The sequence below is a fragment of the Acanthaster planci genome, linkage group LG17 (assembly GCF_054643075.1).
Source record: "Acanthaster planci isolate LZ-2023a linkage group LG17, COTS_SCS, whole genome shotgun sequence".
NCBI classification, from domain to species: Eukaryota; Metazoa; Echinodermata; class Asteroidea; order Valvatida; family Acanthasteridae; genus Acanthaster; species Acanthaster planci.
The window spans coordinates 8211905-8230276 of NC_141793.1; the positions used below are offsets into that span (position 1 = coordinate 8211905).

Below are 18372 nucleotides of genomic sequence, written 5' to 3' on the forward strand. Positions count from 1 at the left end.
TTGATTTGTAACAGGTTTTCCCATACCCAACGTATGTATTAATAAACACTGTATGCTCAGTGCTTGTCTGAGAGCTTGCGAAAAAATTCACAAGCTTACTCGGGTGGGACTTGAACCCACAACCTCCTGCTTACTAGTGCAGACGTCTTAACCACTCGACCACCGAGCTTGCCGTGGTCGGCTGGCCGGTCCAAGTCAGGTGTAGCAGCGGGTACTGCGAACTATTTCAAGATGTATTTTGCGTGAGGGAGATGTTAATTTATAATGGGTTGGGTAATGTTGGGTAAGGGCAAAACCCGTTATAAATTAACATCTCCCCAACGCAAAATGCATCTTGAAATTTGCCTTTTTGCTAACCAAATTGGCTCATCGACATTCACATGTATGTATTTGTTATGAGTTATGTAGTCGTGAGTTCTGTCTTTCAATTTGTATTTTGCTGGAGATGTAGTAAAAACCATAGTGTATCTCTCCTATGTTAGTCTTTTCATTTTATACATACAAACCTGGGTAGAGAATAAAACAACATGGTTTGATTGACTGTCTTTTATGTGATTTCTTGTGACTGTATCTTTGCAGACAACTGCTTGTTCGTCACCATAAAGTATATTACCCAGTACGGCATCACCTCATCCAGACAATGGTATATTCCATCCAGCGCTTGGGGAGTACACCCAACACTACCTTGGAACACAGGAAGCTGGTGGTTGACCTGGTTGAAGTCATTATCAAATGGGAGGTCCAGCGAATCAAAGAGGACGATGCAAGCTCAGAGGTAATGGACACACAATGTCTGCCACGTGTCTTCTACACTGAATTTCTGTGCAGGAATCTATAGACCTTATTCATTTTTCATCATGTTCCCTAAACCTTATAAATTGTAACCAGACTGTTTTCTAGTAGGATTGTGTTCTAAATTTCCTTTTCATTTAAAAAATGCAGTTTGAAAAATGTTGTGTTTGATCACAAATGTTAAGTTGTTCATAAGACAGGTATTAATTTATTCTGAGATTATGTTTGACTTCTTCATTTCTACTATCAAGCTCCGAAAATGAAGGATTTATTCTGCTTTCACTTCAGTATGGCTAACTCGTCAATGAAGTACATTGACCCTTCTGTGACATCATGCCTTATGTAAAGCAGATTTGTCCTTCAACTTTCTGCATTGCGAGAACAGAATGAGAATTTCATTTAAGAGTGTGGACATCAAATTCATACAGTTGAGTACTTTGTGACAAGATTTAATCATTAGCAAAATGTATCTGAGGTATTTTAAGCTGTTTTCTTGTTCTTTTGTAGGGCCAAGCCATTTCATCAGAGGAGAGCACTACTGCTATGCCTGTGGGAGTCAAGAGAGCTGCTTCTAGCGATCATATGCCTGACCCTAAGAGGGTACGGCACTCCTCAGGCACGGTCAGTATAAAGCTCTTGCATTGGATGTGATGAACCTTATTCCCCTAGCATAGGAAGAGGATTACCGGAATAGGGAGAAAGGCTTCAACAATTTTAGGGATTAAAAGGTCAGATTTCACTAACTGGAAAAAGTCTTGTGTACCAATTGAGGGTGTTCCTAGTGAAACATGTGCGGAGGATTTGCCTGTACAGAAAGATTTTATTCATTTGAAAGTCAAGGGGTAAGGTTAATATGGTGAGAAATGAAATGAAGTGGTTTTTGGTGATTTGTGTTCAAGTGAATTTTGTTCTTAACTTGGATATGAAACAGTAGAACACTTACTTGATCGTGTCATCAGAACCATATCATACCTCTAGGTAGATAACAGGGCAGATGTGGCTCAAATCCTAATAGACTGAAGTTAAGAAACGTGTCAATACATGAATTGATTACTTACTGTGATGCCCTCCACAGAGTGTTCGCAGTATATCATCAGAAGCCAGCAAGCCCATTGATAAGATCTACTCAGATGCTGTGGTCAACTTTCTGCTTCGTGTAGCCTGTCAAGTCAATGAACTTGGCACTACAAGTACAGGTTCCCCGGGTGAATTGTTATCCCGACGCTGTATAGCACTGCTCAAGATAGCACTCAGACCAGATGTGTGGCCAAACAGTGAACTCAGACTCAACTTCATGGACAAACTCTTCTTATCTGTTGTAAGTTTATGCTTCTGGTTTTCCTCCAACAAATTATGCACTCAGCAAGTTATATTCCCCACTTGTCATGAATGTACATGCCTACGTTAAACAATTGTTAACTGCCAATGTGCAACATTGTGTTTTTCACTCCAAGGACACATGGGCACTCAAAAGCAAAGCTAAGGATGCAATGCATTCTGCTAGAGGGAATAATTAAATATCCCAAGCCACAGCAGTCAGGAGTTCTTTCATTTTCCTGTGCCCTTGAGTCAAACTGTGATTTCATTTGAGTCAAACTATGATTTCATTTGAGTCAAACTATGATTTCATTTGAGTCAAACTATGATTTCATTTGAGTCAAACTATGATTTCATTTGAGTCAAACTATGATTTCATTTGAGTCAAACTATGATTTCATTTGAGTCAAACTATGATTTCATTTGAGTCAAACTATGATTTCATTTGAGTCAAACTATGATTTCATTTGAGTCAAACTATGATTTCATTTGAGTCAAACTATGATTTCATTTGAGTCAAACTATGATTTCATTTGAGTCAAACTATGATTTCATTTGAGTCAAACTATGATTTCATTTGAGTCAAACTATGATTTCATTTGTATGAGGTGGATTAAATCCATTGTGAGCTTGTGTATTCCTGCTAGACATGAAATGTTTTGTATGTTGTGTACATGTGGTATGCTGCAAGTCCTATGCTGTGTCATTTCTGTGTATGATTCATCTCTTTAAACTTGAATTGTGAAAGTTTCAAATCAGTGAAACCGTGTTATTGAAGACACGATCCAACCTTGGTCTTTGTCATTTTTCTTTCTGTGTCTACACTCATTATGCATGTACTCCAATATGAAATCATCGTGTGTTGTTTATTGCTTATTGTGTCCAAATGACTTGGCTGTGACCTGAAATTACACATGAGTGTATGGCAGTGGTTGCAGCCACTTCCTATGGATGGCTATGTAATTTAAAGCCACAGTCAAGTCATTTGGACACAACCTAAACTCGCAGGAGGTCAGTGTCAAGGTTTTTTTGGTGACTTTCATTGCAACAGCTGTTCACTGACTGACTGCCTGCCTTTTCACACAATAATTCAGCATAGGATATAGCAGTATTTGTGAATTTGTTTCACTGAATTGTTCTGATTTGTCTTGGTTATTATCTATTTGAACATTTCAATCCTTGTTAGGATCAGCCAGCTCAGGCCAACTATGGTAACATTTGTGCTGGGCTAGATATGCTCAACTTCCTCCTTGGAGTCATGGTATGTTCCATTCAGATACAATGTGCTTTCCTTTTGTGCTTTAGTATTTTGTAATTTAGTATTTCAGTTTAAACAAAGCTTGTAACTCTATTCATCTGAAAAAAATTCTTTTGTCAGAACCATTGTTAATGCTATCACTTGAAGTGGTGTTGTTGCCGAAAGTTTTTTGAAGCTAACTGCTGAATGTTTGTTTTCCCTAAATGATGTACGTTTTGCTTCAGGTAATTGTTTAGTATCCTAGTGCTCTTGACATTGTTTGCAGACCAAGCAAGTGATTCTGACCAGTTTGAAACCACTCCAACGAGGCATTGCAGCATGCTTGACATGTGCTAACACCAAGGTGATTCGGTCAGTACATGCTCTTCTAGTCAAACTTATGAACACCTTCCCTACTGAGTCAAGTAAGTGTTGTAGTGTCATTGAGGAGTATTAGTGTCTTAACAGTTTATTGGTTGCAATGGAACTAGTAATTCTCTTGAATTGTTCATTAACATTGTTCCCATAGATCAACAGCAGTGTCCAATATGTTGTCAATATTTTGGCGGAGGCTACCTTGTGAAAGTCAGCATGTCATGTTTCTGTCCCATGTTGGGATTGTTTGCCTGATACAGTAGACTCCCATTATTACGAGCTCCGTCATAATGTTAACCCGGATGCCACGAGCATATTCTCCCAGTCCTGAACAATTTGTGTTCATTGCTATGGAGAAATATTTGGTTATTACGTGCACGGATATCGCGAAACTCTGCTTATAACGACGATTTGTGCCGATCCCATGCGAGCAAAAGTATTGTTCCCAACCCATTTACAAGCGACTTTTTTCCAAACCGTATTATCCCCAGCTGTCAATCACAAACCTTTTGTCCCAATTCGGGCATCACACGTTTTCCCAGTCTGTCAAGGCCTTATCAATGCACCTTTGTAAGAACTTCAACGTAATGTTGTTTCATCTCGTCAATCTTTAATCAATGACATTGCGCCCTCTCTTGTCCCATTTCATTAAATGCAAATCTAATGTGAAACGCATCCCCCTTAAAACAGGTGCAGGAAAATATGCCCTACAAAAAGCATCAACATAATCCGAAGCTATTATTTGCATGTATAAAAGAAAAATTCCACTAGAAAAATAATTTCATCTACATCTCAACAAAAACCCCGGACCCACTGGTAATAGTGGCGCCCTCTTTTGACTGGTTTTAGCCAAGTCATGACGAAAGCAAAACGCACACTGGACTCAGGACATGTGACGTACATGTACATACCGGCACCGACTTGAATGTTTCTTCTCACTCGGCTATTCTTCTCAGCTTCTTCTGATCCAGGTTGTCAAATATTTGACTTTTAAATGTACTTTATTTATATCATTTTATTCATCAACATTAGATAAAAATTCAGCATCTATGAGAGACACATAATATCGTCTTTTCATGTGTTCGGCATGCGGTATCGTTGTACCTGTACATGATTACAACAGACATATACGTGGCTATAAACTTGTTCAAAATGAGTTTGAAAAATTGCGCTCCGGTTTTAACGACGCTCCGGCTATAACGACAGAATTGTTAAAGTCCGCCGGCCTTCGTAATAACGGGAGTTGATTGTATAATGTGACATTGTACATACCGTTTGCAATGCAGTATCAAATACCAAAGAAAAAAACTCAGTGGCTCTAAAAAATCAAAACCAATGTTACCATTTGCTTTTTTCCCAAAGTAAAATTTTATCAGTGGCCTTTCAACAGGCTGTCGTCAAGGTTTTACCTATATTGCATTTTTCCTGTTTACGTGATGTATTTGTAAGCTTCAATTGCTCTCACCTTGTCAAAATAATTGAGACTACTTGTAGAATACAGTGTGGTTCATATGCAATGTTCAGTGGGAACAGAATGTTTCCAAACAGAACATGTGGTCAACTAAGTGAGAAATTCTAAGTGTTGTGTAATTGTTGAGTTTTTTACTTCTGTGCAGGTACCTCCAATGTGGCTTCTAAGTATGAGGAGCTAGAGTGTTTGTATGCAAGTGTTGGGAAAGTCATCTATGAAGGATTGACTGCATATGAGAAGTAAGTCAACTTGATCCGTAATGCAAAAGTAGCTGAGCTCTTAAACTCTATGGAGTCTGTACATGTTGCAAATGGGCGATACACTACAGATATTTGAACATTGTTGGCTTTAGGAACCTCGTGCTCACAAAGGGATGCCAGGAGTTTGTGGACATTCAGATGAAAATTAATCCTACGCATTCTGTACCATATCCTCCAGAAGGAGTTCATGCATATGGTCTATCCTTAACACTGGGGCTGTTATTCTAGATTACTTAGTGCTATCTACTGATATCCCCATGTTTTTATTTTTTTAAGAAGAGTACAACATCTTTTAAGAGGTGTACATATCTTTTTGAAAAGTGCACGATTGCTGCAGGGAAAGAAATAGGTTTCTGTTGTCCTTCTTTATCCCTCTGTGATTTTTGCAGTGGGAAATAGTAAGAGTGACCAGTAATTACCCAGAATCTGTTGATGTTACAGTGCAGAAGTACATATGCATATTTGAATCTGTTAAAGACACTGACAAGCTGAAAACATTTCTCTTGATTTTCTGTTGCATTTTAGAGCAGCCAGCGGTACACCAACCACAAGTCTGTTTGGAACCTTGATGATTCTCAAGGCAGCTTGTACTAACAACATTGCCTACATTGATCGACTCATCTCTGTCTTCATGAGAGCATTACAGAAGATGACTAGAGAACATCTAACACCAAGTAGCTCGGAGTCCACCTCATGTATGCTCATGTCAATCTATGATTCTACATTAACCTTAACAGTCCTCAATCTTCCAACGGCTGAAGGATTGAGGATTACTTCCATACATGGCACAACATTGTTTAAAACTCTACTTCAGCCTAAATGTGTCCTCATATTAAATGTGTTACATGCAAACAATAAAAACTCAAAGAGCCACCAATGTAGGGCTGGATAGCACAGTTGGTAGAGCAATGGTACGGTATTTCAGAGGTCACAGGTTCAAATCCCGCTCCAGTCAATTTCTTTGTTCATCTTTATAATTACATGTAAGCACCTAGTTAGCTTCCTGTGTAGTTTAAAAGGGATTGAGAGAGGACCAAGCTGATCCTTGTAAACTCTTTGTTAAGTGATATGACTTTTGTTGCAGGGGATGTACATTTACACATTTAAGTTTACTATATTGGTTTAAGTTAACTGCACACTCACTGACAGCTAACGGTTGTGAATGCTGTAGTAATTATTGCTGTCAAATAGACAATTGATAGTGTTTGAAATTCACAGCAGTTTCTTGAACTGCATATTGGGAACTTGTAATCCATGCATTGAAGTCATGAAGAAGTATTACAAACAGTTGAAGATTTTTGTTCAGTCCGAACACTGATCAAACTATGAAAGGATTTAATGCTGTTGATTACACACCACGAGACAGCCCATCATACACACCTAACCGTTGATACTTGGATTATTGATTGCAGTGGCATCAGAACTCCTGATCATCAGTTTAGATCTGGTCAAGAATCGTATTGGTGTAATGAGTACTGATATGAGAAGGAACTTCATCCAGGTGGTCCTAACACAACTAATAGAGAAGTCTCCAGATGCTAAGGTTATGAAGACAGTGGTCAAGATGGTAGAGGAATGGGTCAAAGCCAAGGTAAGCTGAGGGATGTATTGAATCTTGGTCAAATGTCCCATCCATGACATCACTTTCACTGATGCACTGGTACATGTGGTTTTGTGTCTATCAATGGACATAAAGCCTGGCTGATTTGAAGCACAATGCATACGATACATTTGGTCTGACGTAACTACACGAGACTGTGGCCAGTTTAGTGTGAAACTATACATTTCTCAGCCAACTTTTTTGAAAAACATTGCAGACTTTGATGTATCGTAAATTTAGTGATGATCTTTGAGGAAGAAAAGAACCACAAAGTCTTCCAGGAAACAGCCATTTACTAGTCAAAAGTTTAGCAGGAAAGGAGCACAGTTGGATTCAAATAGGTCCAGAGTTTGCTCAAGTTAGAGTCCCAGTCTGTTGGTATGTCTGGTTACCACTGCAAAAAGGTGTTACAGCTTGGTATTGCACAAACAGTTACCGTGGTAATCTTCCCAAATTCCAGTCAGACCTCTCGTCTCCAAACACATGTACTAGATGATCTGGTACTGAAAGGTAACCTTTTTAAGTGTAAAATGTGCAGACTTTAGTGCCACTGATGGCATTGTGGAGAGTTGTGGTCAAGATGGATATTTAATAAAAGAAACAGAGAAAGTCACTTTATGTTACATAAAGTGTTGTTTATCCAAACAAGAAACATGGTTTGATCTGCACACGTACCATTATTGGATGTGCTTTTCTAAGGGAATATTTGTGCTGTTATTCAGGTGAAAATTACAACAGCTTTGTCAGTCCTTTGGTGGATTTTAATTGAAATCAAATTTAGGGAAAAATTTCCAGGTTTGAAAGGAAAATTGTGTATAAAGACCGGCATGATACAAACAGACTAACATTGATTAGAGATTTGTACTTCATCAGACACCCCTTATGATGAACCAGTCACCATCTCCACGAGAGAAGTCAGTCTTACTGGTCAAACTCATGCAGTATGTGGAGAAGAGATTTCCTGATGATGCTGACCTCAATGCTCAATTCCTGGAACTTGTCAACTGGGTGTATCGGTAAGACAATCACATTAGGAAAATTTGGTACCTTGGATATGTCAGTTCCATCTCTACAAAGGTCTGGGTGAAAAGAAAGCACTGTGATGCATTATATGAATGAGAAGAGATTGTCCGAAACAGTTGCGATCCAATGCATATTTGAAAAGTTCAGAAACTGAGCAATGTGTCATTTTCTTTTCTGAACCAGGGACGAGTCACTGATGGGCAGTGAGTTGACATCCAAACTAGAGCCAGCCTTTCTTGCTGGTCTGAGATGTCAGCAACCACATATACACCAAAAATTCTTTGAGGTGAGTCACATGCCTGACATAACCTAGAAAAACTCAAGTGTCTGGTGTGTTATTTTGTGCCCGTAAAAGTAGTCCAGTAGGTTGCAGTATTCACTATTCCAGCTGCACGTGCAAAGATAAGTGTACACAAGTCTATCAGGGTAACGTTAACCAACTTGAATGGTATTTTTTATGCACCTAAAATGCATCTGGCCTAACATACCCTAAATTTGTCAACATGGATAAATTAAAAAACTTGGATTCAAGAATAGGATTTACAAGAGAGCTTATTTCATTGTATCCTGCTGGTTCTGTTGTAAGAATTTCATGGACTTTATTGATGGGATATTTTGTGCTTGATTTACAGGTATTCAATGGCAGTATCAAGAGACGTCTATTTGATAGACTGTTGTATATCACTGCCTCACAGAACTGGGAGGCAATGTCCACTCACTACTGGTTGAAACAGTGTGTGCAGGTACCAATATACAGATGTTTCCAGTGTGCATGTAATGATGTACCCAAAATGGAGTCGTTAAAATCAAGTACAGTGGGATATCTGTTCCTTTTGGGGGTTTCGGTTTCCCCAATTTCACTGGCAACCTTGCTAAAGTGTTTTAAATTGTGCTCTAGTTTATTGTTTACCAAACTCTAAGCAGTCCATGTCTTATTCAAGTCACGTAAAGCGGGGTAAAACACATTTTGCAGTTCAAAAAATAACTTATCTAATAATATTGTTCAGATTTCCCTTGTTTTTCTTTAGAAATGTGATATGTGTAATAATATACTTCTCCTTGCAGCATTCTAACGTGTTGAATATGTGACCAACAGTTTCTAAATCCAAATGATACATATTGCTACAGATTTCTCATTGTTGTGATGCAATGTTTGCTTGGCAGTTAATCATGGCAGTCAGTGTAAATGGTATGTCAATGACCTGTACCAACGTGCACCAACTTCCATCCATAACATCAGTTATTGGCTTGGCAGACAGCCAAGAAAAGAAGGCTTTTTCATTGGCCATCAACATCAAAGAGGAACCTATGGATATTGACATGGAGTCTCATAAAGAAGAGGTAATGACACATCAGTGTGAGAACAGAGTGACATGACACACAGACCGGGGTGTTTCAGCCTGGCCCTCCCTGTAATCCCTTGAAGACTTTGATTAGGATATTTCTGGTAAAAATGTGGTGAGAAAAACTTCATTATGAGTGAACAGTTCTCTGCTTCAAAATACTTTTTGAAAATTTAGACCTCTAAGTTGTAAATTTGAGGGTTATAGCCACAGATGCATCTCAGATGTGGAGACATTTTATAAAGCCACAGAGTTCTTCAATTTGACTGTTTCTATCTGTAGGATATTGAAATAGACATAGAGTTGACCCATCCAGAGGGAGTAAGTTCATCAGGAGGAACAGCCTCAGCTACCAACAAGAAAAGCAGTGACTTGAAACAGCAGCTGCAGTTGCTAATAAATAAAGATATCAAGTTCATTGAGTCACTGCGAGAAGCTAAGGTAAGCGTGTGCCCGCTGATGTATCACACAATGACAGCATCACCAAGCATTCCTCTCAAATAGGCTATTTATCAACTTTAAAGATGACATCTTGGTGGTGTTTCTGTGAAGTCCTGTATTGATTCTTTCATTATCAGTGTACAGCTGACTCTTGATGTACCTGTCAAGTCCTTCCAAGAGTAGTCAGTGATGTGTTGTTTTGCCGGTTTCTTGTTGACTTCCAGGCCTTCAACTTCTTGACAGCACTTTCTCAGCTATGTCACTGTGACACAGAAATGACCCATCAGCTTTGGGTGGATCTCTTCCGGCGACTTTGGAAGATACTCAATGAAAAACAACAGACGGTAAGTTTGCTATTACTAAGCAGATACTATTAGGGAGCATATTGTTTGTATTACCACCAAATGCTGTCAAAAACAGCAGATGGTAAGTTTGCTATTACTAAGCAGATACTATTAGGGAGCATATTGTTTGTATTACCACCAAGTGCTGTCAAAGCAGCAGACGGTAAGTTTGCTATTACTAAGCAGATAGTATTAGGGAGCATATTGTTTGTATTACCACCAAATGCTGTCAAAAACAGCAGATGGTAAGTTTGCTATTACTAAGCAGATACTATTAGGGAGCATATTGTTTGTATTACCACCAAATGCTGTCAAAGCAGCAGACGGTAAGTTTGCTATTACTGAGCAGATAGTATTAGGGAGCATATTGTTTGTATTACCACCAAATGCTGTCACTGTGATATCATTCTGTGTCCCATCATAGATTGATGCCTTCCTGAACCTTCTCTACAGCAATCTAACTACAAATTGTTGCTTTTTAGTTTTCTTGTATGGCACATGATGCCAGCCAGGCCACAAAAACTAACTTATATGATCAGTTGTTTTGGAGACTGAATGCATAATGTGGTGAGCAAATGGCTAACATGGAGAGTAAATTCACTGTGGGGACACTTGTCACATCTCAGTCCAGATTGTATCTTCCCTAAAATGAGGGAACGACAAGGACACACATCTTTCTACACTGTACGTAATCTACACATACATATGCTGTGTGAAAAGTTAATAATTCAAGTTGATATCTTTTGTGTGTCAACAGCTGTTGGCCCAGGAGTTAAGTCCATTTCTTTGCAGCGGCAGCCACTTGTACCAGAAGGATGGTACTCCAAGTGTGATCAACACTTTTGTGGAAGCAATATCATTGTGTGTACCACCGGTCATGCTACGGCCATGCATACTCAAGGTATGAGGACAAGGTTTTATGGTGTTGTAAAATGCATATAGGGTTTTTACTTATATAGGTTTTATGATGTTTAGGAATCCTAACCCTGTATCTTTAAACTCGCTGCCGTTACTTATGCTTTTCTGTGGAAATGCATAAAAGTGTTATACTTGACCAAAAATTGCAAGAGATTACTGAAATAGCATGGTGCTTAAGTATGTAGCACTAATTTTAAATTCAAGGCACATGTTTTTGTGTTTACAAGACATTAACCACTTGCTGCGGGGGAGCCCTGTTTCGAGCACCATGGGTTTATATGCAGAGGCGGGGTGCCCGAAATGGGACAGCTGGTCCATGTAACAAAAGACTGTACTCAGAACAAAAGACCTGCTGCTGGGAATTGCCATCACTTTTCAGCTTACATTTTTTGGAGGTAATCCGTCACTGTTTTTAAACAGTATACCACAGTTTGGGGCATAGCGCGCCCACAGATTAGCACCGTAGACAAAAGTGCCCCAGGGCCCCATTGATGAGTGACACAGCACCACTGCATGCTAATCCAGCCACCTTTGAAAAGACACCGCCCGCGTTCACTGGGAACAAAGGAAATTACGCAACACCTCGCAATTCTGGGCTCTCTTTACAGGGGAGCAGGCCTGGCTGAAATATTTAGGAGTCAATAAAGGTTACCTGTCAGCTTAAAGTAGTCACCAAACAGTCAATGTGGTTGTAAGCGTTCATTACATGAAATGATGAATTTTTGAAGAATTTTTAAAATCGGCCGTATGTGTGCACTGCATTTTTAAAAGCACCCGGCAGCAAGTGGTCAATAGTGTTGGTTGAAGGAGCATAACTTATGCCAGTATTACTCATGTATTTATGTCTTTTGATTGTTGTTGCTTTAAAATGAATGAATACTGTTATGCTTTCATGTATTTCCCTTTGAGTGAGAAATTGACTATCTCTTTTCAATCATATTGTAGTGTAGAGTACCAAAGCATGTCATCATTTGAATCAGAAAGTGTACTGCAAACAAGTGAAGTACGCGCACGTGCTCGTTCATGCACTGGTTCTCAGGCTAATGGTCTTTCACACACATGATCATGCACGTGACTATCCACTTTGGTACTCTACAGAGTTGAGAACATTTTGTAATTGTTGCTGATTCTTCGTCATGTCTGTCTGGTTTCAGTATCTAGGCCGTAACCATAACCTGTGGCATCGATCTGCTCTCATGTTAGAGCAGAGTGCTATTGAGAGTGGATTTAGCTCCCAGCATCGACCACCACGCACTCTCAATGTGTATGACTTCTATGAGCCAGACAATGCCTCCACAACACAGCAGGTTAGATGAACCTTGAACAATCTGATATTGTTCAACCATTTACAGGTAGCTTATTTGTCTGAAAAGGTGGACATTCATAATTTTAACCCTGCAAAATGCACAGAATAGTGGAGTCAAGAATTTTACCCACAGTCTATCCTTGGGCCGAATTTCACGGCACTGCTTACCACAAGCGAAAAATCGGAGCTCACCATAGCAGAAAATTCTGCACTTACGCCAAACATATTTCATGGGTTAGTGAGGAATTTTGGCTTGTGCGCATGCGTACATCCCGTAACTAAGGATTCTGTGCTTAAAGGGTAAGCGCAGAATTTTTCTGCTTGTGCGGTTAGCTCAGAATGGAGATCGTAAGCACAGAATTCTGCGCCATGAAATTAGGCCCTGTTTCCCAGTAGTACAGGTAATGTTGTATAGGCAAATCTGATGACCGGTGTTATGCTATCACTGGTTATTTGTAGTGGCCCCCACCAATCATGGTAAGCATTTCAACATGTATTGTATGGAGCTACTGTTCCATGACAGTTGCCCCATACAAAACGTAACACTAAGCTTTCCACCATTAAAGGGTGCCATTTTGATACTAACATGCTGTTAGTATCAATGTTTCACTGGACATTTCCAAAATGGCTCACAAGTACAAGACTTTGACATGGTGCTTTATCATATAACCTTGATGGACAGCAGATTAAATGTTAATAGTATGCAAGTAATTTTTACCTGTTACGACAAAATGAGAGTAAAGTCGCATCTCGCTCTTTCCTATTTTGAGGGTTCAGAGGTCAATTTTGAGGATTTGGAATATGTGGAAAGAGTAACCCATCTCCTATTTAATTCCAAACGATTCACAGGATCATATCTTTCGCCAAGTCCTTTACGGCGGGGATCCAGGGCCTGCGTAAGGGCCCTGAAAGCTCTGCCAGTTTTAGATGCTCTCTGGTGGTCTCTGATGAATCTCTGACATTTTTTCTGAGAGTTTAATCTTTTTGAACCAAAAAATAACAGCTTTTAGAAAAAAAATTGAATTGTAAAACTGTGTGCAATTGTTTTATCTATGTTTTTCTATGTTGGACTTGGTTGATTGGGCCGGGAAAAAGCATGGGAAAAGACTAAATTTTAGCTCAGATTTTATTTTCATATTTTTGGGGATCTAGATTACACAAGACTCGAATTAAGTAGTGCACGGCTTGATTTGCACTGCCACGCTGTGCTTGAAAAATGGGCCGTGATTTCACGAAACTGGCTATGCAAAACACGGCTGCACAGCTCGCTAGCTAAAATGCTGGTGCATATCCTAAACATTGAAACTAGAAAGAATTTGGATGTTGATGGATATCTGACTGCGCTCTTGCTTCAGCATGCTGAATTGTTTAGGTTATTGAATGATAAATAGCACAATGAGCAACCATGTTCACACAGTCCACAATGAAGACTAGGTACATTTACAATGCAAATGTTAGAGAATGAGCAGATCCTCTGATTACAGTGATTTTACTTATTTTACAGGAAACACTGGACTCATTATCTGAGATCTATGAGAGATTGCAAGAGGAAGACATGTGGGCAGGACTGTGGCAGAAACGTTGCAAGTTTCCTGAAACTGCTACTGCAATTGCTTATGAGCAGCAAGGTTTCTATGAACAGGCTCAATCAGCTTATGAAGGGGTGAGCATTGATGTTCTGAAAATGATGGATCAAGTCATCAAGTGAATAAATGAGTGTGTGACACACCTGAACGAAGAAATAATGGGTTTTTTTTTCAATACCAAGTTTAGTTAACAAGACACCATATCTCTGTTGTATACTTAAGTTTAGATAATGACATTATAGAATACCCAAACAACAAATATATCTGTAGAATTTTTCAACCCCTTCGCACCGGGAGATGGTAAGAGCCGCCGTAGAAATTGAGATCCTCAGCCCGCTTTTCAGCTATTATTCTCGGGCCACGCTCGAGCGAACACGGTGAAAGAAGGCAGACCCTGGCTCTTGTATATATGGTAATTGGCCTTTGTGTGTAGCCCAGAAATGAAAAGACCGAATTTGCATCATAATCACCAGCTTCACAATAGTCCCCACTTTGAAAAGAGGCAACGGGAATGTGGAAGCACGAGTAGAGCCGCACTGTGTAATTCAATGCGTGCAGATCATGCAGGGCCACAAACCGAGAATTTCCAGTTTGGCAGGTGGACTTCGTGGCCAAGCGAGGCTGGAATTCTTGGACTCGGCTTTCGGAAAAAAATTCCTGTCGTCAAGGGGTTAAGAAGCTGGCACATACATACCAACCTAAGTAGTATTTTTCGGGGGGGGAGGATAATTTCATGGTGCCAGCAATTTGTAATGTGTTAGCAAGGAAGTTAATACAGATTGTTTGACATTGAAGGTAATGGCCAAGGCACGGGCAGAGCATAATGCAGGACCTGCTTGGTTGATTGGGCCGGGAAAAAGCATGGGAAAAGACTAAATTTTAGCTCAGATTTTATTTTCATATTTTTGGGGATCTAGATTACACAAGACTCGAATTAAGTAGCATGGCTTGATTTGCACTGCCACGCCGTGCTTGAAAAATGGGCCGTGATTTCACGAAACTGGCTATGCAAAACACGGCTGCACAGCTCGCTAGCTAAAATGCTGGTGCATATCCTAAACATTGAAACTAGAAAGAATTTGGATGTTGATGGATATCTGACTGCTCTCTTGCTTCTGCATGCTGAATTGTTTAGGTGGCCAAGCGAGGCTGGAATTCTTGGACTTGGCTTTCGGAAAAAAATTCCTGTCGTCAAGGGGTTAAGAAGCTGGCACATACATACCAACCTAAGTAGTATTTTTCGGCGGGGGAGGATAATTTCATGGTGCCAGCAATTTGTAATGTGTTAGCAAGGAAGTTAATACAGATTGTTTGACATTGAAGGTAATGGCCAAGGCACGGGCAGAGCATAATGCAGGACCTGCAGCACCGGCTGTCTTTTCTGAGTACCAGTTGTGGGAACAGCACTGGGTGCGTTGTGCACGGGAACTCCACCAATGGGATCTACTGATGGATTATGGGAATGCTAAGGGCCAAACTAATCCCCATCTAGTCCTAGAGAGTGCCTGGAGGGTGCCCAATTGGAGTGCAATGAAGGAGGCATTAGCTCAGGTAGGTTGTGGTACTTCTCCCTTATGCTGCAGAAATACACTAAGTGTTTATGGTCTGGTATTATGGTATCATTGTAGATACATTGTAATTTTATTCAGATTGTGCGGAATTGACTGAAGTGTTCTCACTTTTCCTACAGTTGCAACAGAAGGCGAAGATTTCTGATTCCCCAGACAATTGTGTTGATGAAATATTCTGCACTTCTTTGCCTTTAAATTTGTTTTCAATCAGAATCGAGTTTGATACTCGTAATAGGCCTGAAGTTTCACTCCTTTAGAGAATTTGAAATCCTGTTTTTTCTTCCCCTTCTCATCCAAGGACACACTCTTGGAGCTATTCATGCGGTCATTGTAGTTTTGTTGTGTGCATAGCCATTTACTTACATGGAGTGCTCAATTGTTACCTGACTTACAATGTAATGGACTTCTGAGAAATAATCCAAATACCTTCCACCAGCGCAGCGGGCTCACGTAGTAGCTCAGCCACTCACTCCATGACATAACAAATTACATGTATAGGTTGGCTTGGTCAAGGCTAATTGTACTGCTGCATTTACCATATGTCCATCTTTATTGCTGATGATATCTCAGGTAGAGCAGAGTTGTCCTCGTGAGATGAATTGGAAGGTGAACTTGTATCGAGGCTTCATAGCAATCTGCCATCCAGATGAGAAAAACCTCTCCATGGTAAAATCTTCCTGTGGGATTTCACATTAATAGACCTTTGTGTTTTCATACTGAGCAACCTGAAAATGAATGCAGTGAGTTACACTACCAGTGAGAACCTGTGTGAGTCATGAAGTCATATGAGTTATGTATTGCTCTTGTGCTTAGATTGAGCGCCTGGTTGAGAGTTCCAGCAGTCAAGCTATTAAGGAGTGGCGTCGCCTACCACATTACGTGACTCGGGCTCACTCACCGTTGCTACAGGCTGCTCAGCGTATCATAGAACTTCATGAAGCATCTCAGATACACCAGGGACTACAGCCAGCTAACCTTGGACGCAACCAGAGTCTGCATGATATGAAAGCCATTGTGAAGACATGGAGGTTAGAATAGTATCAAATCACACAAATCTATGCTGTTAGTTTAAGCTCAGCAACCGAGGCTCAGGAATTATATCCTGTACAGTCTTATTGTCAGTCACTTCAAATAGTTTTTGTGTACCCGAGAACTGAAAGCTTGATTTTAGTTAAGAGCCAGTCTAAAGGTTTGAATTTATGTTCCAATCTAACTCTAAAGTATTCAGTGTGCGGTCTATGATCTCAGGCTTTTGCTTCCACCAAACTGCTCCATATGCAGCATTGAACATGGTACTCAAAATATACTTGACAACACCGGACATAAGTTGACTGTTCTGTAAACACTATAAGAAGCCTACTTTGGTGTGACCACCTGGTAATGTTTGAGAACTTTGGAGTATAAATTGTACTTTGAAGTAGGCCCTGCTATTTTTTCATTTTATTCAGATATCGTTACATTGGATGCCCTGATTATTTATTTTATCCAGTTTTAGACATGTATTTAAACTTGTTCCTACAATGGCATGGCTGATGAATCTGTTAGTGCACCATTTTGCTGAAAGTGATATCAAAATTGGTTTATTGTATCTGGCTGTTGTAATGAAAAGAAGTATAAAGCAATGAAATTATTGAAATCTGCTTTGAAAAAAGTCCACCTGTACCTGAAGATAAGAATTGAGGTTTTGGTTAAGTTCTCCATAGGACACTGTATGAAAGGACATGAATATCTCATCAGCTTTGCCCTATATTTTGGATGAATTTGGTTTTGTGAATCTTTGTCAGGAACCGTCTTCCTATGGTGTCTGATGACCTGACTCACTGGAGTGATATCTTTATGTGGAGACAGCATCATTACCAAGCTATTGTGAGCGCCTATGACAACTTGAATGCACAGGATATGGTATGTTAACCGTGGCATTATTTGAATTTCAGAGAGATTCCTAAACAAATTCAGTAGCAAGTACCATCTCTTGTTGCTTAAACTGAAATTGTTTGTTCTTTATTATTCCTCAATAATACTAGGAGAACCATAAGTAACAAGTGGCAGTGTTGCTGTGGTGTGGGTTTCTTTTTCTAAACACGTTTACTGAATATAATATGAAACAGTATGAATGAAGCTTGAGAAAGTAGATACCTGAGTACTTGAGCTTTGGTTATAGGCAGTCACTCTGTCAGTGTTTCTGCTGCTATGCAGATGTACTGCCAAGTACTCAGACCAGCTTGATGTTTTAAATGGAGTACATTTGGGACTTAGAAAAGGGCTAGCCTACAAGAATGATAAATTGATTAGTAGCCACCTAATGCCCATAATATACTTCATGGATGGTTAAAAATACATCTGGTTGTTGAAGTCGGCCAGAAACAAGTTCAAACATGAAGAACATGGTTAGCTAAATGTGTGTGTTCACTACTTGACTCCAGTGAAGGATGGTTTGACTACTCTTGTCAACTATGTAAATCTGTATCATTGATTTCAGTAGGTCTTTGGTTTAAGCTCAGCAACCGAGGCTCAGGAATTTTATCCTGTACAGTCTTGCTGTCAGTTACTTCAAATAGTTTTTGTGTACCCCTGAACTGAAAGCTTGATTAGTTGATAGTTTTATTAGTTGATTATAGGTTGATTAGTTGCCTTGCTAGATTAGTTGATCAAGGTGTTGATCTTTTCCATGGCAGAGTTTGAAACGCTTGATGGTGGCAGACAAATCAGTCTTTTTTGCCAGTCCTGGGCATGGGTGCGCAGTTCTCAGCATGAGCACAACTGTGGAAAAGGCCGATTTTTCTGCCAC

The 18372-nt window shown here is 39.8% G+C and overlaps 1 protein-coding gene across 8 annotated transcripts in view; it reads left to right on the plus strand.

Annotated features, from left to right (window-relative positions):
• The window catches only part of trrap (transformation/transcription domain associated protein), an 80954-nt gene that overhangs the window by 39235 nt on the left and 23347 nt on the right, over positions 1 to 18372 (plus strand). For all 8 annotated transcript variants that reach the window (XM_087148212.1, XM_087148211.1, XM_087148210.1 and 5 more), the window contains exons 43-63: positions 580 to 775; positions 1300 to 1413; positions 1868 to 2110; positions 3296 to 3370; positions 3633 to 3771; positions 5338 to 5431; positions 5978 to 6147; positions 6865 to 7043; positions 7926 to 8068; positions 8259 to 8361; positions 8708 to 8818; positions 9240 to 9416; positions 9701 to 9859; positions 10084 to 10203; positions 10961 to 11104; positions 12276 to 12428; positions 13932 to 14090; positions 15337 to 15564; positions 16155 to 16250; positions 16398 to 16612; positions 17369 to 17486. In XM_087148212.1, the coding sequence (XP_087004338.1) occupies positions 580 to 775; positions 1300 to 1413; positions 1868 to 2110; positions 3296 to 3370; positions 3633 to 3771; positions 5338 to 5431; positions 5978 to 6147; positions 6865 to 7043; positions 7926 to 8068; positions 8259 to 8361; positions 8708 to 8818; positions 9240 to 9416; positions 9701 to 9859; positions 10084 to 10203; positions 10961 to 11104; positions 12276 to 12428; positions 13932 to 14090; positions 15337 to 15564; positions 16155 to 16250; positions 16398 to 16612; positions 17369 to 17486 (3136 nt within the window). The remainder of the gene's footprint in view (positions 1 to 579; positions 776 to 1299; positions 1414 to 1867; positions 2111 to 3295; positions 3371 to 3632; positions 3772 to 5337; positions 5432 to 5977; positions 6148 to 6864; positions 7044 to 7925; positions 8069 to 8258; positions 8362 to 8707; positions 8819 to 9239; positions 9417 to 9700; positions 9860 to 10083; positions 10204 to 10960; positions 11105 to 12275; positions 12429 to 13931; positions 14091 to 15336; positions 15565 to 16154; positions 16251 to 16397; positions 16613 to 17368; positions 17487 to 18372) is intronic.